This window comes from Bos grunniens, chromosome 2 (assembly GCF_055505025.1).
Source record: "Bos grunniens cultivar Pamir isolate PY7600 chromosome 2, Bosgru_T2T1.0, whole genome shotgun sequence".
NCBI classification, from domain to species: Eukaryota; Metazoa; Chordata; class Mammalia; order Artiodactyla; family Bovidae; genus Bos; species Bos grunniens.
Genome location: NC_141166.1, coordinates 50,431,294 through 50,457,178, shown reverse-complemented (window position 1 = coordinate 50,457,178; position 25,885 = coordinate 50,431,294). Strand labels below are relative to the sequence as shown.

The 25,885-nt window shown below is 39.4% G+C and overlaps 1 protein-coding gene across 4 annotated transcripts in view; it reads left to right on the top strand.

Moving 5' to 3' along the window:
- The window catches only part of PLCL1 (phospholipase C like 1 (inactive)), a 367,382-nt gene that overhangs the window by 57,384 nt on the left and 284,113 nt on the right, over positions 1-25,885 (top strand). The window contains exon 2 of one of the 4 annotated variants that reach the window (XM_086347395.1): positions 155-270. The exons of the other annotated variants lie outside the window; for them this stretch is intronic. Within the exon in view, the coding sequence (XP_086203521.1) occupies positions 250-270 (21 nt within the window). The 5' untranslated portion in view covers positions 155-249. The remainder of the gene's footprint in view (positions 1-154; positions 271-25,885) is intronic. 4 annotated transcript variants of the gene reach the window in all.

Genomic DNA, 25,885 nt, shown 5'->3' with positions numbered 1-25,885 from the left:
TGGAAAAACCATAGCTTTGACTATACAGGCCTTTGTTGGCAAAGTAATGTCTCTGCTACTTAAATTATTTATTTTTGAAGACCAGTGATAAAATGGTGGTGAAATAAGTACTACTTTTGACTTTTTGTTCCAAATCTCTTTGGTTCTGTGCAAGGTCTTGTGAATGGCAGCTTTCATACGCTGAGGAGATCTTCCAACCTTTACTGTCAGCACTCTGGCCACCCCAGTCTGCACCTTGCTTTTCTGGCTATGGTTTGCTGGGATCCCCAGGTAAACTGAAAACTACCATCCTCTTTCTTATTTGGCTTAAGGATTTCTAGTGTGGCTGATCTTGCCCAATTAGATGTTCTTATCAGCAATTTCTTAGAGATGTCACTTTGTCATTCTGATCTTGCAGAAGTACTCATAAAAATTTGAGAATTGCTATATGCCGTGAATTGCTTTTTTCAATTTGAAATCATACCTCTTTAACTACTCTTAAAGTGACAACTGTTATGAGTGTACTGTATGCTTTAAACATGATGAAGATCGGTCCTATATAGGTAAAATACCAAACATGAATTGTAAACAAGGGGCAAGAATTTTTATAACTGAAAAACCTATCCATCTCATTACCATTAGAAATGGGCATAACCTTAGATATTATAACTTCTTTTGGAATTCTGTGAACCTTTTGTGTCCAGTCAAAACTGCATACTCTACATATGCTTATGAATATTGCTTCAAGCTAAACAAATGTTCATATATATACATATTTTTAGTTTAAAGACATGCCAGGCATTTACTGGCAAGTGAACTGATTACCGCAGCATCATTCTTATCAGCTGTTGCTTATCTGGCAACCTAAACTAGGTGGAACCTCTCCAGGAAACAGGTAGGAGGCTGAATTTATCTCATGAATGACCTGAGAGTTATCCCAGTGTTTCTGTACTGCCTGTTTGTGTGTACTTATTCATTAAAGGGCCCCTTGAAGACCTCCATGCAACAGCTGTTCTTTTTTATTTTAAACATGATTTTAATAGATTTGGTTCAGTTCCATGATTTCTTGGTTAGGAGCAAACTAGAAGGGGGAGGAGAATGGACTACTAGAGAGAAACACTAAGAAATTATGCTTTGTTAATACTTAAACTATAAATTAGATTTGGGTAGTGGAGAAGGCAATGGCAACCCACTCCAGTACTCTTGCTTAGAGAATCCCATGGATGGAGGAGCCTGGTAGGCTGCAGTCCATGGGGTCTCTAGGAGTCGGACACGACTGAGTGACTTCACTTTGACTTTTCACTTTCATGCATTGGAGACGGAAATGGCAACCCACTCCATTGTTCTTGCCTGGAGAATCCCAGGGACAGGGGAGCCTGGTGGGCTGCCGTTTATGGGGTCGCACAGAGTTGGACACGACTGAAGCAACTTAGCAGCAGTAGCAGCAGCAGCATTTAATTTCAGAGAAGGCAATGGCACCCCATTCCAGTACTTTTGCCTGGAAAATCCCATGGATGGAGGAGCCTGGTAGGCTGCAGTCCATGGGGTCACTAAGAGTCAGACACGACTGAGTGACTTCACTTTCACTTTTCACTTTCATGCATTGGAGAAGGAAATGGCAACCCACTCCAGTGTTCTTGCCTGGAGAATCCCAGGGACTGGGGAGCCTGGTGGGCTGCTGTCTCTGGGTAGCACAGAGTTGGACAAGACTGAAGCGACTTAGCAGCAGCAGCAGCATTTAATTTCCGAATGGAAGCTTTGAATCAAATTGTTAACCTTTCAGAGTTTAACCACCCAGGGGTGATATGGCATTAAAAATTACTTTAAAAAGCCTGTTCTTGGCAATAATTATAGTAATAAAAATACTTAAACTAGATAAACTTAGCAGACATGTGAGTTTTAGCTACATTTTAATTGAAAACTGGTAGCAATTGTATTGAAAGGCTTCAAATTGTTTATTTGGTCCTGGTTAATTTCCCAAGTAATGAAATGCACTCTTTACAATGTTTTCTCTCATCCTTACATCCTGTCTTTGAGATAGACATTAGTTATTGCCATTTTAAAAATAAGAAAACTGAGGCTCATATGAATGAAATGATTTTCTCAAAGCCAAGTTGTAAGTGACTGAACCAGAAAGCCTGTTGTGGATGAATGGATTCAGAAGGGGATCAACTGTATGGTGACAGATGAAAACTAAATTTTTGGTGGTGAGCATGCTGTAGTGTATGTTGTTGTTTACTCGCTAAGTCGTGTCTGACTCTTTTGCAACTCCATGGAATGTAGCCTGCCAGACTTCTCTGTCCATTGGATTTTCCAGGCAAGAATACTGGAATGGTTTGTCATTTCTTTCTCCAGGGGATCTTCCCAACCCAGGGATCGAATCCGCATGCATCTTCTGAATTGGCAGGTGGATTCCTTACCACTGAGCCACTGGGGAAGTTTGCTGTAGGTTCCAAATAGGAAAAGGAGTATGTCAAGGTTGTATGTTGTCACCCTGCTTATTTAACTTATATGCAGAGTACATCATGAGAAATGCTGGGCTGGAAGAAGCACAAGCTGGAATCAAGATTGCCGGGAGAAATATCAATAACCTCAGATATGGAGATGACACCACCCTTATGGCAGAAAGTGAAGAGGAACTAAAAAGCCGCTTGATGAAAGTGAAAGAGGAGGGTGAAAAAGTTGGCTTAAAGCTCAACATTCAGAAAACGAAGATCATGGCATCTGGTCCCATCACTTCATGGGAAATAGATGGGGAAACAGTGGAAACAGTGTCAGACTTTATTTTTCTGGGCTCCAAAATCACTGTGGATGGTGATTGCAGCCATGAAATTAAAAGACGCTCTCTCCTTGGAAGGAAAGTCATGACCAACCTAGATAGCATATTGAAAAGCAGAGACATTACTTTGCCAACAAAGGTCCATCTAGTCAAGGCTATGGTTTTTCCAGTGGTCATGTATGGATGTGAGAGTTGGACTGTGAAGAAGGCTGAGCGCTGAAGAATTGATGCTTTTGAACTGTGGTGTTGGAGAAGACTCTTGAGAATTCCTTGGACTGCAAGGAGATCCAACCAGTCCATCCTAAAGGAGACCAGTCCTGGGTGTTCATTGGAAGGACTGATGCTGAAGCTGATACTCGAGTCCTTTGGCCACCTCATGCGAAGAGTTGACTCATTGGAAAAGACCCTGATGCTGGGAGGGATTGGAGGTAGGAGGAGAAGGGGATGACAGAGGATGAGATGGCTGGATGGCATCACTGACTCGATGCACATGAGTTTGGGTGAACTCCGGGAGTTGGTGATGGATAGGGAGGCCTGGCATGCTGCGATTCATGGGGTTGCAAAGAGTCAGACATGACTGAGTGACTGAACTGAACTGAACTGATACAGAAGTAGAAATATAATGTCATACACATGAAACTTATAAATCATTATAAATCAATGTTACCTCAATAAAAAGTACATTTAAAAATTAAATTAAAAAATAAAACCCCCTGTTTTTCTATCATACCAATTCACATCCCTATAGAACATTTTGTAATGTACTTAGTGAAATTATTGTTTTAAGAGTAATATAGTTCTTAGAGGTACTTAATAATAACCTCTTTTGATGATCTTGAATTTACATTTTGTCTTTTTTGCTCCTGAAATGATATGTAGAAATCTCGATTATTTTGGTCTCTATTTATATATGTAACTTCCCACTTTGTGTAGATCAGTAACTCTAAAAGTTTTGGCTTCAGAGCTAATGCTGTTTGAATTGCACAATCGTATACTTGCACTTTGAATGTTTGTGGTGAGGGAATAGGGTGAAGAAGGGGCAGCCAGGAAAGCATCAGAACCCTTTTCAAGATAATTGTGGCAGCTGCCACTGTGGTACAGTGATTAAAAAGAGCAGGTAGTTAAATGAAAGTAATTCCTTTGCTGAACCATCTCTGACGCAGAGAGCAAAATAACAGAAACGGATATGACTGACAGAAGTTTTGATGTTATGCTACTGTTTGATTTTGATCCCTCCCCAGCCCTTAATACTATTGATCTTTATTGGTCACATAAAAATAGACAACAACCCATAGTAGAAAGTGTGCAGTAAGTTTCATGGTGAGACTTCTTATATAATTCAGGGATCACATGAAAGAAAACCACAACATTATTTTCTAGCTTCTTATCTGATTCAGTAAAATGGTTTTGAGAATACCTTTTTTCATGGGTATTATTTATCAGAAATCATAAATGATAGAAACAAAACTTTATCAAAGATGAAAGGTGATAAAACCCCCAGGCTGCCTGGGAGGCCATGAAGAACTGTGAAGTTTTTGTTTTCTGTCTGGAGTTAAATGGTTTAATACTTCTACTGAACTTTAGTTAAAATGAATGAAAAAAACTCCAACAACTAATTAGAGTTGATTTATGGCAGAATTAGAATCATTAAAGTATGAAGAAATTGGAGTAAACTCTAAGGCAATGTCTTCCTCTTCTTAGGGTGTTTTATCTTTTGTGAATGCTGATCTGGTCACTTAGTACCATCAATCCGTTTGATTCCAGTAGGATTCTGTGCAAGGAACACTCGAGCATATGCAGGCTCCAGACCCCTATCTAGTGTTATATCTTGATGAGCCAGATTGACCTTGTTTTTGATTTTAGCATAAAATGCAGACTAGAGATCTAAGTTATCTATGCTGTATTTTTTCTGGAGTGAGAGCCCCATCCTGGGCCTGTTGACTCAGATTCTGTTAGTGTAGGGCCTAGAAATGTCCATTTTAAATAGTCCCCAAATGAGTCTCATGAATGCTTGAGAACCACTGTGCAGACCTCCTAAGTATGATGTGTTAGTCACTCTGTCGTGTCTGACTCTTGTGACCCCATGGTCTGTACGGCACCTCCCAAACCTATAACACTTCTAAATCTCAGCAAGTGTTACTGTGTTTGTTGGGAAGGAGGGATAAGGGAAATGTGTCAACCTTACACAGTGGAGAACTCTGTGTGCCTCTTTACTTCCCAAACCTCCAAGCCCAAGTGCCTTGGCTTGATTATGTTTCTTTAACATTCATATTTTCCTTGAACTCTGATAGAGCCCTTTCTCCTCAGATATGGAATTGAGGTGGGGGTAAGATGAGCCAGACATCCTGGAATGTGAAGTCAAGTAGACCTTAGAAATCATCAGTACGAACAAAGCTAGTGGAAGTGATGGAATTCCAGTTGAGCTATTTCAAATCCTGAAAGATGATGCTGTGAAAGTGCTGAACTCAATATGCCAGCAAATTTGGAAAACTCAGCAGTGGCCACAGGACTGGAAAAGGTCAGTTTTCATTCCAATCCCAAAGAAAGGCAATGCCAAAGAATGCTCAACCTACCGCACAATTGCACTCATCTCACACGCTAGTAAAGTAATGCTCAAAATTCTCCAAGCCAGGCTTCAGCAATACGTGAACCGTGGATGTCCAGATGTTCAAGCTAGTTTTAGAAAAGGCAGAGGAACCAGAGATCAAATTGCCAATATCCACTGGATCATGGAAAAAGCAGGAGAGTTCCAGAAAAACATCTATTTCTGCTTTATTGACTATGCCAAAGCCTTTGACTGTGTGGATCACAATAAACTGTGGAAAATTCTGAAAGAGATGGGAATACCAGACCACCTGACCTGCCTCTTGAGAAATTTGTATGCAGGTCAGGAAGCAACAATTAGAACTGGACATGGAACAACAGACTCGTTCCAAATAGGACAAGGAGTACATCAAGGCTATATATTGTTACCTTGCTTATTTAACTTATATGCAGTGTACATCATGAGAAACGCTGGGCTGGAAGAAGCACAAGCTGGAATCAAGATTGCTGGGAGAAATATCAATAACCTCAGATATGCAGATGACACCACCCTTATGGCAGAAAGTGAAGAAGAACTAAAAAGCCTCTTGATGAAAGTGAAAGTGGAGAGTGAAAAAGTTGGCTTAAAGCTCAACATTCAGAAAACGAAAATCATGGCATCTGGTCCCATCACTTCATGGCAAATAGATGGGGAAACAGTGGAAACAGTGTCAGACTTTATTTTTCTGGGCTCCAAAATCACTGTGGATGGTGACTGCAGCCATGAAAGTAAAAGACGCTTACTCCTTGGAAGAAAAGTTATGACCAACCTAGATAGCATATTGAAAAGCAGAGACATTACTTTGCTAACAAAGGTCTGTCTAGTCAAGGCTATGGTTTTTCCAGTGGTCATGTATGGATGTGAGAGTTGGACTATGAAGAAGGCTGAGCGCTGAAGAATTGATGCTTTTGAACTGTGGTGTTGGAGAAGACTCTTGAGAATTCCTTGGACTGCAAGGAGATCCAACCAGTCCATCCTAAAGGAGACCAGTCCTGGGTGTTCCATGGAAGGACCGATGCTGAAGCTGAAACTCCAATCCTTTGGCCACCTCATGTGAAGAGTTGACTCATTGGAAAAGACTCTGATGCTGGGAGGGATTGGGGGCAGGAGGAGAAGGGGATGACAGAGGATGAGATGGCTGGATGGCATCACTCACTCGATGGATGTGAGTCTGAGTGAGCTCTGGGAGATGGTGATGGACAGGGAGGCCTGGCATGCTGCAATTCATGGGGTCTTAAAGAGTCGGACATGACTGAGCGACTGAACTGAACTGAACTGAAGATGAGAATGACACTTCTCCTAGAATAGGAATTCTTAAACAATGTTAAAGAGAAAAATAGATCAGAAAAATTGCTCTCACCTTCTCACTCAACTTTACTCATTCCTCAGTCACTTGATCAGGATTCCAAGTCTGGTGAGAGTCCTTTCTCTGATTTCCAATTGGCTGTTTTCTACCTCCACAAGACAGATAGAGAGCAAGAGAGCTCTCTGGAGTTCCTTTTCTAAGGGCACTTTTTTTAAGAGTTCCTTTTGTGAGGGTTCCTTTTTTAAGGGCACTTATGAGCGCTCCACTTGTGACTTCTTATCCTAATTATCTCCCAAAGGTCCCATCTTCTAAAATGCCATTATGTTGGTGGGTAGGGCTTCAATCTATGGATTTGGGGGAGTGGGCTCAAACATTCAGTCCGTGAAGACCTGTTTTTCTAGAGATTAGAATGCTACCAAGAGTGACATACTGTATTTGTGTAAAATTTTCTTTGAGTTAGAGTTGGGAGCATTTCCCTGGGCCTGTCGCCAAAGAGGTATGACACTTACCCTCAAGTGGGAACAATGAGACACATGCACATTTCTAGACCCTAATTTAGACTTCTCCTGGAAAGTTGGCCTCCCAGGTGGCACAGAGGTAAAAAGTCTGCCTGCCAATGGAGGAGATATGGGTTCCATTCCTTTGGAGTAGGAAACAGCAACCCACTTCAGTATTCTTGCCTGGGAAATTCTCTGGATAGAGGAGCCTGTTAGGCTACAGTCCATGGGGTTGCAAAGAGTTGGGCATGACTGAGCGACTGAGTGTGAGCACACACACACACTTCTGGAGAGTTATTTGAGGGGTGGGAAGGGCCTGTAGAGCTGCAGACTCACTGGCTTGACTCCAAACAAATCCTGTGCTGAGGCCAAGAAGAAGTCCCTGGTCTTCTCCATAGCTTCTGATGTCTCTTGTACTCATCCTCAGAAAGAGGATCATAGAAAGAGGGGCAGTGTGGCCTTTCAGGCCAGTGGTAATAGGATAGGGCCGAGGTTAGTCAGTGCTCATGGGCACCAGAATCACCTGAAGTACTTGGAGAAGTGCACATTCTCAGACACCAACCTGGGTCTCCTGAGGGTAGTGTGGGAGTTTCCTAGGGCTGCCATAACATATTACCACAAACTCGGTGGCTTAAAACAGAAATCAATTCTCTCACAGTTTTGGAGGCTGTGACACATCAAGGTGTCAGCAGAGTTAGTGCTTTCTGGAGGCTCTGAGGAGAATCCATTCAGTCCTGTCTTTCAGCTGCTGGTGGCTGCTGGCAGTCCTTGGTGTGCCTTGGCTTGTAGACACATCATTCCAATCTCTGCTTCCATCTTCATACCCTCTTCTTCTCTATGTGTCTCCTGCACGTCTGTTCTAAAGACAACCGTCATTAGATTTACCCATCCTCATCTTAGTCCAGGATGATCTCACTTTGAGATATGTAATTAATTGCATATTCTTTGGAAGGAATGATGCTAAAGCTGAAACTCCAGTACTTTGGCCACCTCATGCGAAGAGTTGACTCATTGGAAAAGACTCTGATGCTGGGGGTGATTGGGGGCAGGAGAAGAAGGGGATGACAGTGGATGAGATGGCTGGATGGCATCACTGACTCGATGGACGTGAGTCTGAGTGAACTCAGGGAGTTGGTGATGGACAGGGAGGCCTGGCGTGCATTGGGTCGCAAAGAGTTGGACACGACTGAGCGACTGAACTGAACTGAACTGAATTAATTGCATCTGCAAAATCCCTTTTCCCAGTTAAGGTCACACTCTCAGACTCTGGGCAGGCATCTTTGGCAATCATTATTCAATTCATTACTGGCAGTGTCTAGGGACCTGCTTATAAACAAATTCTGCTAGTGTTTCTGATAGAGATGGTCTTACGACCAGTGCATTTTGTAAAACACTGATGTATCAGTCTCTGGGGATGCCCAGGAAGGATTCTTTTGCACAATAAACACTTGAAAAAGCAAATCAGTGTTAGAATTTCCTGTAATAGTAGCTGCGAATTTTTGAGCATTGTGTTAAATGCTTTAGTGTATGTGATTTCATTTAAAATTTACAATACTCTGAGAAAGATGTTATGGACTTATTTTAAAGGGTTAAGAGACTGCCAGTGTCACATAGTAAGTGGTGGAATTTAACCCACTTCTCTCAGTCAGACCAGAACACTGAACCACTTTGTTATGCAGTATCCAAACACTTGATCCATCTCAGGCATAACCTCCCTAGGAAACTTCTTTGAACACCCCCTTCCCCCAAAACCAGTGCAAAATAAAAAACAGCAAAATCTACAACCTAAATCAAGTTAGATTGTCCCTTCCCCAAGTGCTGTTCATGCATTTCTGATCAGTCTGTTGGTAACCATTCAGCTGATAAGACCCTAGGACTGCAATGCAGATGTGTCTGACAAGGAGATCTGTGTTTTCCCTTCTGTCCCACATTACCCACCACCCCACAGAGGCCCTAAGAAGCCCTTTAGCCAGTCAACCCCGTGACCTTTCTAAGTGATTTGCCTTCAGTAGGTGAGAAGCTGGGATGGGCACTTAGCTCCTTTGACTTCTAGTTTGCTCAGCTGTACCACAGCTTTATTGCTGTTGGTACTAAATTCCAGTCTGGGTTAAAAAGATTTTGTGAGCAACTGTTTGACTAATATTTACAATGTGGGAAGACATAAAATTAAAAAAAAAAAATGTCAGTTGACCTGAAGCAGTTTGTCAGGTTTTTTTCCCTCCCCCTGGATTAATCCAAGAGCTTTCTGCTTAGTTCATCAGATCCTTTGGTGACCTTCATTTTGTTTTAGGTGGCAAACTTCCTGCTCCCTGTAAGTCGAGGAAGTTCCTTGAGTTAAATACAGCAAAATCAGCACAATACCAATCACTGATCTATTTAATTCCTTTATACTAAGTCTGGAAGGCATTTAGGATTTTGAATCTCTTTGCCTGCCTGCTTCCTCCCTCCTCCTTCATTTGTTGAATAGAGTCTCAACCTGTCTCTCTTCCTCCCCACTCTGTCCCTCCCTCTTCCTTTGTTTCTCCCTATTTCCCCTCCTCCCCCTTCCACCTCCTTCTCCTTCTCAGTCTCAGTTTTATCTCTTTAAACTGTTGGGAGACATCTATGCCAATCTGAAGTTTATACCAAACATATGATTGGGGCCCCTTGCTGGAGAGCATTGTGTCCTAATGGTTACGGACCATGCTGCAGATCCAGATTTGTATTCCAGCTCTACCATTTACTAGCTTGTGACCTTGGTCGAGTTATTCAACTTCTCTAAGCTTCAGGTTTCCCATTTGAAAAATAGGAACGATGATGGTGATACCTATCTCATAGGATAATGGACAGGATTAGGTGAGGGAATCCTTATAAAGTGCTTGGTGCATAATAATTTCTCATAAGTATTAGGCAGTTTCATTATTATTGTTGTTATAATAATTATTATTTTATTATGACTGTTGTCTAAACTCTGCTTTGTCTATTCTGTTTTTTTAAATAAGTGTATATAAGAGGGACTTGAGGAAAAAAAAGTGTTGTCATAATAGAAAAGAAGCCAATGACTACAGGATGATAGGCTGAAATACAACTATTTGATAATAACATTGATTAGGCTCTTAATAGATGTTCGCACCATTCTAATGTGTTTCACATGCATGATCTCATTGAATCATCATGTATGGTAAGAGCTATCACTCATTTTTTTTTCTGATGAGAAAACTGAAGCACAGAGAGGTTAAGTAATTTGTTCTCAATTTCTAGCATGCACCATGTTAGAGTCACTGTACTGGCTTTAAGAGAATCCTGGAGGGAGCATTTCCAAATTACTTATTTTTGTTACAAGATTATTCAACATGAAGCTTATACTTATTCAATAAAAATTATCCATTACAAAATCATTCAAAAAAACTATCCAATTAAAACACATGTCCTTTTAGATTAGGGGTAAAAAGCCTCAGCCTCTTAGCCTCCAGGTGGGAGCCTACGTAGGCACAGACTGCCCTTTTTCTCTCTGGTGGCTGCCTAGGCCACATCCTCAGTGTCAAAGTCACAGCCTGCACCCAGCGGAGGAACAGCATGGACCCTGCAGCAAGATCGTTCCATCAAAGTGTGATGGTCAGGTTCCTGAACTTTATGGTGGAGAGGCTTGGAGAAGCTCCTTGGGGCTGTGGCTGCCCACAACCAGGCTATAATTGGCCTTTGCAAAGTAGCAAGCTCTTGGGCTCTGCTACCCCCACCCATCTGGCTGTGAGTTTTATGAATATGCAAGTAATGGAACCCTTATTTGTGGCTATCATTGGGGCTGATGAGTCACAACTCATACATTCATATGGTTCACAATGTCACACAACTAGGGGATGCAGTAAGAGGGAAATGGAGCTTTCAGATTCAGACAGTCAGTCTTCACTCTATCTGTGTCTTGCCACTGTATCAGACCGCCTTCCTTGATAAGGAAAATCTTAAAAAAAAAAAAAAAAACAAACAGTAAATAAAGGAGAGCTGAAATTGGTGTTTCAATCTGCTAGATTCTTGGCACATGATAATCAAGGCTTAAATTTTGCTGAAGAACATTCTAGAAAAGACTTCAGTACATTGAGAAAATATAAACAAAACTTTGAATTCAATGGCTCTTGTAAGTTGTTTATTTATTTATTTCTTGTTGATCTCCTAGTGTAGTTCATTTCATCTTCACATTCAACCATTAAGTGACATCATCTTCTTCAAGGAAACAGTTTTTGCATTTGCTAAGGCTGACGTGAATAACACAATATTATCAATATTTCTAGAGTGGTTCTTTAACCAAAATATAAGTATAATTTCAAGCAAGCTTCTGAAATTTTACTTATAAATTTTTTTATCCCTTTCAAAGGTGGAAACAAATCAATAAGCCTATTTACTTGATGGTTTGTCCAAATATTTAACTTTATTCAGTGAGGAAAGGAAAGTAGATTATTTTTTACTATTGCAATTTGATGATGAAATAATTTCATTAAGGAAAAAGTATCTTTGTAATAATTATAGTTTAAAAATTTTCAAATATGTAGATAAGTAAAAATAAAAATAATTAATAATTTCTCCAGCCAGAGATAATCATTGTTAATATTTGGTTTTTATAATGGAATAACTTTTTAAAATTACTGTTTATTATAGGAAAATATATTAACAGTAAGTGAAATTTTCTGTTTAGAATAACCTTGAGAGATTTTTCAAAAGAGACTTGAGTCCTGCAAAGCATTAAAAAAAGTAGAAAAGAACCTCATCTGATTTTTAAACTGTAAAAATTCAAATTAAAAATTTTATGTTTCTTACATAGCTGTTTTAGATTTAGATTAAGTCTATGACTCAATAATTACATTTTTGTATTATGTAGCATAATTTTGTGCTTAGATAAATTTGTATGATACACTGCTGCTGCTGCTAAGTCGCTTCAGTCATGTCCGACTCTGTGCAACCCCCTAGACGGCAGCCCACCAGGCTCCCTCGTCCCTGGGATTCTCCAGGCAAGAACACTGGAGTGGGTTGCCATTTCCTTCTCCAATGCAGGAAAGTGAAAAGTGAAAGTGAAGTCGCTCAGTCTGTCTGACCCTCAGCGACCCCATGGACTGCAGCCCACCAGGCTCCTCCATCCATGGGATTTCCCAGGCAAGAGTACTGGAGTGGGGTGCCATTGCCTTCTCGTATGATACACTAGATTTCTTATATATTGTAGTATATTGCATATTTGTGCCTATTTTCAAGATTTTGAGTATTTATTAATTTAAATTTGAAACAATCAAGATAACCAAAATATTCTTCAACAGTAGAATAGATGAATAATGGTTTACATTATTATATGGAATACTGCATAGCAATGAATAAGGGAACTACAGCCATGTACAACCACAGGAATAAGTCTCACAAGCTTACTGTTGCCTGAAAGAAGCCAGACACAACCTGCTTGTGTTTATATCAAGTTCAACAATAAGTATAACTACAACTATAGTTGGGATGATCAGGATAGTTACGGAGTCAGGATACTTGCTACTTTAGGGGGAGGCAGAAGGGATTAGTGATAGGAAAGGCAGAGAAAATATCAGAATGATCTGTATGTTCACCTGGGTGGTAGTTATATAGGTTTATAGGTTTATTTACTTACAAAAACAATACATTGACCTTCACTTACATTGTGTGTACTATGCCATATGTATGATATAATTCAATGTAAAATGTAAACAATCATTAAAGAAGTCATTTATTTGATATCTGCTCTTGCTGTCCATGTGACATTCAATCTTCATATCATTTTCTTAGGGAAATACAATCTGCTTTCTTGTCATTCATTCATGGTTTCCAAGAAGTCATTGGGTTTTCTTTGTTTGTTTTTAAAAGATTGTACTGCTACTCTTTGTTTTTTTTTTCTCTATTGTGAAAAATTTCCAACTTATTTAACTATTTTCTAGGTGGTTGATGAGTTTTATTCGTTCTTGTGCACAGCAGATATGTGAGACAGGCTGCTATTGCTGTCTCTTGTTCAGATAAGGAAAGTAGACAAAGGGGAGAAAATGTTTGGCTGAACCTGGAATTGGAATGCAGTTCTTTTAACATTCCTCTGTGCTGTCAGATTATAGAGCTCTGCTACAGTCATAGATATCTTAGAATTTCAAAATGCCTTGACTCTCAGGGAAAAAAGATTTCCATGAGCACAAAGAGACTCTAACTATAAAAATATTTTGTACATTAAATTTGTGTTTGTATCGAAGAACAATGGATAAGTACATTGCAGGGGTGGAGAAGGTACTCATGGATGCAAAAATATCTCAGAACACTGGGTGTTGTGCCCCTCTTTGGGGAAAACAGGTCCAGGAGCATGACTATAATATAAAATGATGAGGGTCTGTGCAAGAATTTGTAGGACCACAGAGGAGGAGCCAGTAACCAACCAGCTTCATATGACAGGGATATTTGGGGGTCTTCTGAAGGAGTGGATGCCTGAATCTAATCTTACATATTTAAGGTTGTATTTACAACTAGATAGGTCGGTTAGATTTTTTTCATTTTTCCCTTGTGATGTTTCCATCTCCCAACTTTAGGAAACTTCAGATTCTCATAGAACACATATCTTTCTGAACTGAGAATACCAGATTGAATTTCCATAGATGACAGAGGAAAGCTTCTTGAAGACAGAGTATCTTAGTAATCCTTCACCAGGCTTGTTTTGGAAGGGACTTGTTTTTTAAAGATAGTTTTTTATAGTAGTTTTAGGTCCATAGCGCAACTGAGAGGAAGGTACCAGGGTTTCCAGAATACTTCCCTCCCTCCCACCCCAGCAGATAGATAGCCTCCATCTTATAGCATACTTCTCCAGAGTAGTGCATTTGTTACAATTGATGAACCTTTGTTGACACATCATAATCTTCCAAAGTTCACAGTTTACATTAGGGTTCACTCTTGGTGTTGTATATTCTATGGATCTGGACAAACGTATAATGCCATGTATCCATCATTATGTATCAGAATATTTTTACCGCCCTAAAAATCCTCTGTGCTCTGTAAAGGGGGCTATTTTTGGTAGGAGTAATTTCTTCAGTTGTATACCACACTTATCTTGGGTGTGTGTTAGTCCCTGCAGTTCAGTTCAGTTCAGTCGCTCAGTCGTGTCCAACTCTTTGCGACCCCATGGACTGCAGCATGCCAGGATTCCCTGTCCATAACCAACTCCCCAAGCTTACTCAAACTCATGTCCATTGAGTTGGTGATGCCATCCAATCATCTCATCCTCTGTCATCCCCTTCTCCTCCCACCTTCAATCTTTCCCAGCATTAGGGTCTTGTCAAATGAGTTAGTTCTTTGCATCAGGTGGCCAAAATATTGGAGTTTCAGCGTCAGCATCAGTCCTTCCAAAGAATATTCAGGACTGATTTCCTTTAGGATGGACTGGTTAGAACTCCTTGCAGTCCAAGGGACTCTCTAGCGTCTTCTCCAGCACAGTTCAAATGCATAAATTCTTCAGCGCTCAGCTTTCCTTATAGTCCAACTCTCACATCCATACATGACTACTGGAAAAACCATAGCTTTGACTAGACAGAGCTTTGTTGGCAAAGTAATGTCTCTGTTTTTTAATATGCTGTTTAGGTTGGTCATAGCTTTTTTTCCAAGGAGCAAGCATCTTTTTATTTCATGGATACAGTCACCATCTGCAGTGATTTTGGAGCCCAAGAAAATCAAGTCTGTCACTGTTTCCATTATTTTCCCCATCTATTTGCCATGAAGTGATAAGACCAGATGCCATGATTCACTTTTCTGAATGTTGAATTTTAAGCCAACTTTTTCACTCTCCACTTTCACTTTCATTAAGAGACTCTTTAGTTCTTCTTCACTTTCTGCTGGGTTCAATCCCTGGGTCGGGAAGATCCTCTGGAGAAGGGACTGGCATCCCACTCCAATAATCTTGCCTGGAGAATCCCATGAACAGAAGAGCCTGGTGGGCTATAGTCCATGGGATTGCAAACAGTTGGACACATCTAAGTGACTAAGAAAGTTAGAAAGTGACTAAGAAAGTTAGTCACTTAGATGTCCAAGAGGATCTTCCCGACCCAGGGATCGAACCTGCATCTTCTGCATTGCAAGTGGCTTCTTTACTGTCTGAGCCACCTGGAAAATCCCATTTACCTTGTCAGCAAATTTAAAGTGCTGAACTCTTAAGTTCAAGGTTGTTTAGGTGTTTTAGTTCAGCCAAATTCTAACACCATCAAAACATGCATATAGAAATCCAATTGCAAATAAATTTATTGAGCTACATAGAGCCTTTTGATGGTAATAATTAAAAATGTAGGTACTGTGGATTTCATTTATAGGCCAGTAAATGAACGTTAAGTTTTCAAGAAGCAAAATCTCATGTACATTACATAATGCTAACACAGGCAACCTCCCAAGGTTGACATTTTTGTTTTTCAGATCTGATGTTTGCATCATCTTACTCTTTATTTATTACTTTCAGTATATGAACTCTTGTTTGTAAGCAGGCCTAACCAAATTTCAGCAATGAGATTCAGTTACAGAAGGAGAACACAATAGCATCAAAACCTTCATTCAGAAGTAGTATTTTTCCTTTCTCAATAGACACATCCTAGTATGTCTAGTGACATTCACTAAGGTGACTCCTTAAAATATTTAAAAAATACTTCTAGAACAGTTGCTGCTGCTGCTGCTAAGTCACTTCAGTCGTGTCCAACTCTGTGCGACCCCATAGACGGCAGCCCACCAGGCTCCCCAGTCCCTGGGATTCTCCAGGCAAGAACACTGGAGTGGGTTGCCATTTCCTTCTCCAATGCATGAAAGTGAAAAGTGAAAGTGAAGTCACTCAGTCGTGTCTGACTCTTAGCGACACCATGGACTGCAGCCTACCAGGCTCCTCCATCCATGGGATTTTCCAAGCAAGAGTACTGGAGTGGGGTGCCATTGCCTTCTCCGGAAAAAAAGGTGGTGCTTCTCAAATCTGAAAGAATATTTAAATATACGTAAATAAGACAAGAAATACTTGTAAATATACCACCTTAATTTCTTAAAGCATGTCTTGAAAAAAATGTTTTTGGGAGGCTAGCATAAATGAAAACAAATGAAATTATAGTGGTTTTGCTGTGGAGTTATTAAGTAAGTGCCCTTGGATGAATTTCTTCAGGAGGTTCATAACCCCTTAAAACTGAATACAACGTGTGGTAAATCAAAGCATTTCTTCAAGGGCAGGGTGGGTCCTTTCCTTTTATCAGGTTCTTAAAAGGATTAAAACCAATGTCATTAAACTATTGATTAAACCAATGTGACCACTGTGTTTTTATTAGAGAGAGTGAGTTAATATTTGGAAAATGTAACAAGCCTGTAAAATATGTCCATGTATATGGTAACAAAGATGAAGGACACTTCTACGTCTGAGAATGCAATAAAATGCCTGTGTTATCAAAATGTTTGGATAGAGTACTTTATTCTGTTGGTCAGGATATAAAACTTTAATTTTCCTATATGCCCTGTTGCTTTGCTCTATAAACAGTGAGAAATAACATTTGCCATTATCAGAGCTGTGAGTAATCAAGAAGTTGGTATTTTTTTTTTTTTCTGTTTATTCTTCTATTAGCAGTTTGCTTGTACCATATTCTAGAATGAGTGGTGAATAAAGTAAGTGTGATCTGGTAGCAGCTAGCATTTGACTTGTCACTGAGAATAATCTTATTGGATTTTGAATGGGTTGCTTCATACCACTGAGAACAATTTGCAGCTGGTAAGTACATTTTCCTTTTTGTTAAGAGCAAAGACAACTGTAATTAAGCTCAGCCTATATTTCGGTCTATAAATGTGTTTTAATGGATTTCTATTTTTTCTGGTACACACAAGCAAGATATCCCTTAACTCCACGACGGAAATGCTTCAGATTTGTAATCCTGGATCTATGGAAAAATAAAATGTGTTAGTGTGTGTGTGTATATAATTCACTGAAAAAAGTATGGTGGAAAAGTAGTATCTCCCTTAAGACCAAAGTGAAGTCTCCAAAGCATCTTTGATCCTCCCTTGACTACCTCCCTTGACTAGACTCCCACTGTGATCTTCAACACTGAATTATAAGTTGGTGGAGGGAGCATCAAGGAAATACTTTATTGCTTTCTTTCTCCATAGTTGCCCTGAGATCTCAAACATGGCAGCCAGCTGGCTGAATCTGCCCACAGACATGTTTTATTTGGCCCATGCAGTGCTTTAAAAAATTTTGTGCCAACATTTTAATAGAAAGATTTCACATAGTAATCTACATTTCTGGCTGGTCTTGAGAAATCAGAAGATAGGGAAACACTTGGCTGGAGCTGAGAGGCAGCTGTCCCCCTCCTGCTGGGCCACAGCCTTCTTCTACAGCTCGTTCAAGTGCCACCCACCCCACTGGCAGTGAATTCATACACTTATTTACCTGCTGGATTCCTGAGGGCATCAGAGTTTGTGACTAATTTAAGGCTGCCTTTGAGACTATCTTAGTTTTCTAACAACTGCATTTTGTATAACAGCTATCTTCTTGATCCTCGAGAGCCTTATTATTTATTGTTGCATCAACATCTGGCCATCAAATCCAGTAATTTTCAGTTTCAGAGGATTTAGAATTCCTGACTTGGGTTCAGGATGGGAAGGGAGTGCAGATAAAGAGAACATAAATACCTAAAATACTTATCTTTCCCAACACACATTCAGTTGTTGCTATCTACCAAAACTGGTCTGAAATGGTAACTTTAGTGGTGCTACAACTCAAATGTGCTTGCTGGTTTTGAAATTTAATCCAAAATTGTGTGTGCAAGTGTGTGCTGTGTATGGTGTGTGTGTGTGTATGTGTTAAGAAAAACAGTTGATTCATTTAAAAGGCATTGAAACATGTAGACTCCTAGGACATTATACTTTCTTTATGATTTGAAGTATAATGGGAAAAATCTTGATGAAGATTTAATAGATTTTGGATTGTCTCTTTAATTCATGAGTCTGCAACTTTCTAATTTCTAAACTTTCAATTACTTTGGTGAGGATGGTGCACGAGACAAATTCAAGCAGCTTTTCTTTCCAGTTCTTTCAAATTACCCTTCCTGGTAAAGACAGAGAAATCTTGCCAGAACTCATACTCAACTTGTTGGAGGGCTAGCCTTATCTTGTTATCTAAGGTCTATGCAAACCACTTCTAATCCCAGTAAATTCTCCAGTTTTGTTAAGATAAAGAGGCTGAAACATGAGGCGTTTAGTAATGTTACGAATGTGAGGGTAATTCTTATCTAACTTTTAAAAGGAAAAATAAAAACTTTTCAAGTGTGGTAATTTGGAGCAATTATGTTTCCCTCAAAACAATTTAGTTTTCATATATTGCTAGACTAGCAAGGCAATGGAAGCATAATAGCACAAAAGCTCCAGGGATTTGAATGTGGGAATGGATAAATGTTTTATAATGAGTGAGAGAATTCGTGTCCAACTTTAGGAATAAAAGCTCTGCAAAATTATGAGTGTTTTGGCAGTGCTTATTTATGAACAGAGAAGTGATCTAATGTTTATGAAATTAGGTTTCTTCAGTTCTTTCTCTTAGAGGCAGCCAAGAGAATTTGAGTAAACCACTTTACCTTGCTAAATTTCCCTCAACAGTGAAATTTCTGGAAATATATTTGAATGTTCTGAGTACAGATTATATTGTTTCTGTGATTTTTTTTAGGACTGATAGGAGACACCTATTTTTATGTGAAAAGTAAAAACAAGATACCTTAAGAAAATTGAAAAAATTGTTATTACTTTTCCACTTTTAAAGTCATATTATTTTGCTTGTCTTCAAAAGTTCTAATATACAAGGGAAAACACAAGAAAAAAATTGAATTCCTTTCCTAGGCTATTTTGGAAAAGGCAGTCTGGCTCCAAAAGAACTAGAGATGAGAATATGCCTGGTTAAGAGTTTATCTAGCACACCTAGGGTTTAAGATGAAAAAGATTTATGTATAGAAAGAAAGTGGAACACATTTATAATCTCTGCAGTTTGGTCTTGCTTTGTTTCTTCACTCACAATATATTAAATACATTTATACTCTGTGCTAGTTTGTCCTAAAAGGACTAAAACATGGACTTTGTCCTTAAGGAGCTTAAATCTCCTTGAAAGACATTATTATTCTTCCCTATGGGAACATCACTGGGGAAAATATTCAAATTGTATATACATGATCAAAAGCAAACATGTACCAGGGCCTGACAGTTTTTCTGTTCTTATAGGCAGTTGCCTTTACCTCGTTTGTACCTGATGATTTACTGGTTAGAGTATAACTGTATCTGTATAGAGTATAACTGTATCTGTATAGAGTATAACTGTAATTTAGAAATAAACTTTATTTATTTATGATGATTTCTTTCTTTAAAGCCTGGAAAACCCTATGGACGGAGGAGCTTGGTAGGCTGCAGTCCATGGGATCACTGAGAGTCGGACACGACTCATCGACTTCACTTTCACTTTTCACTTTCACACATTGGAGAAGGAAATGGCAACCCACTCCAGTGTTCTTGCCTGGAGAATCCCAGAGACAGGGGAGCCTGGTGGGCTGCCATCTATGGGGTCACACAGAGTCGGACACGACTGAAGTGACTTAGCAGCAGCAGCAGCATGCGTATCGGAAAATTTCTAAATGTGCAGAAGTGATCCTTTTAAAGTGAAGTCAATCTGAATCTAGAGCTGTAATAGGAAATTTAGATTGGACTACCTTGTGGTTCTCCTTCAGAATTATTTGATTTTCGTCAGCCTGGGAGCTCCCTGAAGGCAGCGACTTGGATCTCCAACTCCTAATACATTTCTTGGCCTACAGTAAATGCCCATGGTGCCTTGCCTGCTGACAAATGATGGGTTTCTGTTGCGTAGGTGTGTAGGTCTCAGCACCCTGTGAGAAAATCGAGTGACTTCGGGAGAGACAGAGGCGAATGCAACAATCATGCAAATAAACAACATTCTTACCTCACTAATCAGTTTTTCTTTTATAAGGAGGACAGCCCTCTTATTTTGTGGGCAGAGCACAATTTGTGAAATAGCCTGAGATTTTGGGTGCCAGGTGGTATCTTTTGCCTGAATTCTTGTGCACCTAGTTCAGACTAGCTTCATGGCTTTGCCAAACACCACTCTTCATTACAGCAGTCTGATTGGAAGATTAGAGCAGTGCCTCTGTGTGTGTGTATGTGTGTGAGAGAGAGACAGAGAGAGAGGGAGACAGAGAGAGAGATCTGGTTTTCTGTATCATCTCTGCTACCAGCCATGTGACCTCGGCAACTCACTTAACCTCTAGGCCTCCAAGTCATTCCTTTCTAGGTGTTGTCTTGGTTTTAAAATGCTGGAGTTGGGATTCTTAATTGATGTGGCCCATTAAATTCCAATTGGCTATTTGAAGTGCATATATTAGTTTTTCTATTAGTCTGTGTGCTCTTGGAAGTCAGAGGCTATCTGACACATATTGTGTATGCTGTTTTTGAACTTTTTATTAGAGAGAATTTTGAACACAGACAAAACAGATGGATCAGCTTAGTGAAACTCCATTACCCAGCTTCAACCATCAAACACATGGCCAGTCCTGTCTCATCATGCCCCATTTTCTTATCTTCCTTTATTTGGAAGCAAATCTTAGATACGCCATTTAATCTATAAATATTTTATATATACACTGTTTTTTTTTTTTTTTTTTTTTAGCCTCTGAGGCATCTACCACAGAACTTTGTACGTATTATGTAATAGGGTGATAAATTTTGAATAAATGAATGAGGCTGGGCTGTGAGAGGCACTCCAACCCACACTCCATATTATACATCTTTTAAATGCTTAATAAAATTTGTTAACTTATTTTTCAGAGTGGAGGAGGAAGAGAAATCAGAGTTTTCAGCTATTGGAATCTTTATGTGGTCGGAATATTAAAAGGTGTCATTACCTTTTAGATGTAATCTATTACATCTATTACAATCTATTACCTATTAGATGTAATCACCTCATCACTAGGGAGCCCAGCATACTCCAGGAAGTTAAAGTACTTGCCAAAGATTAGGAAAAAGCCACCTAACTTTATGGACGCATCTTGATGAACTGTCTTAGTGGTGGTAGATGACACAACTTAAAGGCTTTGCAAACAATGATTATCTAATTCACTGAGAACTTGAAAATTTATAGGAAGGACTCAGCTACTTCTCTTTATTTTATATTTTCTATTACCTGTTTCCCAAGCTTTCTCTGTCTCCTATAGAGCAGGCTGTTTACCCTGCTTTCTTTCCTTTTCATTATTTTTCTGACAATGCTCAAGTCTTCAGGGGAATTTTCTCAGAGCACTGAATTAGGCGGAATATATTTTAGCCAAAGTACCTGTGCTTACTTTGGAGGTATTACTCCCAAACTTATAGGCAATGTTCTTTGTATAACATCATGAATAAAATAGTAAAACGAGAATAAAAAATTCAAAGTGAAAAATCTCCCTTAGTATACATGGAAAGACTTGGACAAGAGTGTTCATAGCAGCTTTATTTATAATACCTAAAACTGCAAATAATTCAAATGTCTGTTACCAGAATGGATAAATGGAATATTATGCAGAAGAATAAACTATAGCTATCTAGAAGAATATGGATGATTTTTACAGGTATAATGTTAAGTGAACACTGTATTATTCCATTTATACCAGTTTCAAAACGAGGCAACTGAATTTGTAGAATCTGAAGTCAGGACAGTAGTTAACTTTATGAGAGGATGGGTGGTGACTAGAGGGGTATGAGAAAGCATTCTAGGTGCTGAAAATGTTCTGCAACCTGACCTGGGAGTTGGTCACACAGGTGTGCTCACTTTGTAAAATTTCATTGAACTGGCTACTTAAGACCTGTGTACCTCACAATGTGCGTATTATATTTCAATGAAAAAAGAAAAAAACCCTTCCCTTTTGACTACCTAGGAACACCTAAAGTTTAAGCTAGTTGTTTACTTGACCTTGTAAGAAATAAGGCTTGCCTCAGTAATCTGATTTTTTTTCTCTTTTGAAGGACAGAACTGGTAGATTGAGGAAGGAGTAATAGATGCATAATGTTTTTATTGTACAAAGCATTTGTTTCTCTGCTTAATGAGATAATCATCTAACAAACCATGAAACTGTGGTCAAGATGAACTGTTAGTAGACCTGTTGGTGTTGGAAGCTCTGGAGAGCTTATTATTATTCTATAAGGGTCATGTAAGGGAAGGCCCTGGCTCAGTGTTAGAGTATGTATTAGAAACCATAATTATTAATACCTTAGTATGGCAAGAGGGATTCAGAAAGAAGTTCAGCATTTAATTATAAGAGACCATGTAAATATAAGTAGCATTTAATTTCTTTATTGACATGTAGTTGATTTACAATATTAATTTCAAGTGTAATTAAAATTGCATTTTAATACAAGTAAACCGAAGCTGAATGGATCAAGTGAATATGTGTATATACATTCTAAGTCCTTCAGTTGTGTCCGATTCTTTGGGACCCTATGGGCTGTAGCCTGCCAATAATAGATACATGTGTATGTATAACTAAATCACTTTGCTGTACACCTGAAACTAATACAACATTGTTAATATACTCCAATATAAAATAAAATTTTGAAAAATATAAAAATATTTCTTTTTTAAAAAAGAAAAGCAAGCATGATACAATACTGACCTTTATATAAATATAAATAGTAACACTTTTATGTAGAAGAAGTTTCTTCCTTATATCAGACTGAGTAGAGCTACTTTGGGGGACCAGGTGCAAAACTGGACATGATTGTACTATTGGAAACATTTGACTCTGGTGCCTTCCTTCTGCTTTTCTTTTTTAGTACAGGGTGGCATAGTATAAAAACATGAATTTAGAAGTCAACTGCCTTTGGTTTAAATCTTTCCGCTATCTCAAGCTGACTGACTGGGCCAGTAACTTCTCTGACGTTCAGTTTTCTCATCCTTAAAATGGAGACTCTACTAACTGGAAAATTTAATGAGCATATCATGTCTCTCTTTATACCAGGATTTATCAGGCAGGATTTTGTGTGACTGCGTAATCTGTAAGTAATTATAAATAATCTACATAATCTATAAAATAATTGTAAATATACAGGAATTTATTCCATTTAAGAGAAGCCTAGAGATTGGCAGTCCAACAATGGTGTGTCTGCTTCCTTAAATCACCAGCAATTTAGGCTTCATTTAAACTCTTTAATTAGAGATTTTAACATGTGAATTCCATTCTGAAGGTTATCACATGACTTAGATGGCTGCTGTAGGGCCAGCCATCTTCCTTATTATAGGCAGTATGAAGGAAGATCACATATAAGGCAAAGAAGATGAAACTCCCATCCAAGTTAGCTCTTTCAGTTTTTTAGAAGTCCTATAAACACTTTCGGAGAAGGCAATGGCACCCCACTCCAGTACTCTTGCCTGGAAAATCCCATGGACGGAGGAGCTTGGTAGGCTGCAGTCCGTGGGGTCGCTAAGAGTCAGACACGACTGAGCGACTTCACTTTCGATTTTCACTTGCATGCATTGGAGAAGGAAATGGCAACCCACTCCAGTGTTCTTGCCTGGAGAATCCCAGGGACGGGGAAGCCTGGTGGGCTGCCGTCTATGGGGTCACACAGAGTCGGACACGACTGAAGCGACTTAGCAGCAGCAGCAACATAAACACTTTCACTTATTTCTTATTGGCCACAATTTAGTTCTATAACCTTGCTTAGCAGTAGGAAGAGGCTGGGAATTGTAGTCTTTTAGCTGGAATAAAATTGGGGTTTGGTCACTTAGAAAGACATGGTTAGTACATTTTGGGAGGCAACTAGGAGTCTTGACCACAGTGTTCACAATAGAACATCCCTCCTGATCCTCTGCCTATCTTAATAAATGGTACCACCATCCACTAGATAGCTCAGTCTGAGAACGTGGGATTCATTCACCATTCTTTTCTTTTTCTTATACTATATCCAGATTAACACCAAGTTCCACAACTCTGAAATATATTCTTAAATTGGACCTTCTCTCTATTTCCATTATTAAATCCACAATTCAAGTCACCATTATCTCTTATCTGGATGATTTCAGTTGTTTCATGACTGGTCTTCTTATTTCTTGTCTTGCTTCTCTACAGATTGCCTGCATAGTAAACAAGATGATTTTCTAAAAAACTAAGTGAAATTCCATCACTCTCCTGCCTAAAACCATCCAGTAGCTTCCCACTGCAATAAAAATAAGTCTCACCTTCTTACCTTGTCCTACAAGGCCTTCTGTGGTTTGGCCCCTGCCTCTCTAAACTTATCATCCACAGGTCTTCCTGCTCTAATCATGAAGCATGGCCACCTTTTTGTCCCTTGAATGTACCAAGCATATGCTACTATTAGTGAGAGAGTAATAAGGAAGTGAAAAGTGAAAGTGAAGTTAGTGTCTGATTCTTTGCAACCCCATGAACTGTAGCCTGCCAGGCTCCTCCATCCATGGGATTCTCCAGGTAAGAATACTGGAGTGGGTTACCATTTCCTTCTCCAGGGGATCTTTCCGACCCAGGGATCGAACCCAAATCTCCCGCATTGCAGGCAGACCCTTTACTGTCTGAGCCACCAGGGAAGTCATAGGAAGGGATGGGGTCAAATCAGAGTATGTCAGATCTTACAGCAGTAAAATAAAAGGCAATGAGAGAAGCTGTAAGACGTGCTACACAGAAGTTTAGGCTGTGAGAATCAGATCGTGAATTTCAGAATCCCTTTGTGTTCTCTTTACTGATGATGGAGGAAAGATGAACTATGAGCTCCTCTGTCTTCACGTGGAATAAAAATAGGTTTCAATGATTAATAATTTTAAGAAGAACAAAAAATGCAGGAACAAATGACTGTTATCAGGTTAAAGAAGTAACCATACAAGAGATAATAAATCAGTCAAAAAATGTCCCAGTTCTGTTTTGAAGGTAAAGACCAGTCTGAAGCACATTATTGAGCAATTTTGCAGGATCCAAACCCTCTCTAGCACTCAACCACCAGAATAACTGGAGCCTAAGGAATGATGATACTGACCTTTGCTGGGTCCCGTGACTTCCCTCAATGAGGTGCCTGGATTTTGTCAACCTAGAGTGACCTTTGCCTAATTTTAATGGTGAAATCTCCACCCCCGAGGGCAGAGATTGCTGCCATTTTTGCACATGCAGGGTATGAGCCTGTGGTTGCACTGCACGGACACATTGAGAATGCCACGTCTGCATGGGAGATTACTCTCATCCTTTCATGAAAATGCATGCATGCTTAGCTTAAAACTTCCCTGATCTTGCTGTTCAGGGAGATAGTGCTTTGAAAGCTATCTCTTTGTCTCCTTATTTTTCATAAGGAATAAATGCTTTTGCTTTGATTAAAAGTGCTTGGCATGTTCATTGGCTATACACCCCAAGTGACTGACCATTGAGTCTGGTAACACTACCTCACACCTTTGTCCTGGAACACTCTTCTCCATTTGTGTATGATTAATCCCTTCTCATAGTTTGGTTCTCAGCTCACATGTCCCTCCCTCAGATAAACCTTCACTGACTACCTAGCAAAAGAAGTTCTTTCTAACCTCATGTCTAAGTTGCCCTCTGTCCCATGATGTAATTATATTTGCTTCAGTGCTTAACTTGCCCTTCAAGAAGCACTCTTGTGCAGCACCATCAGTGCAGAATTAATTGATTGATTAAAACCTCTTTGAAGGGCAAATTGACCAGTATCTATTAGAATTAAAAACTGTAACTTTATGAGGGCAAGGGAAA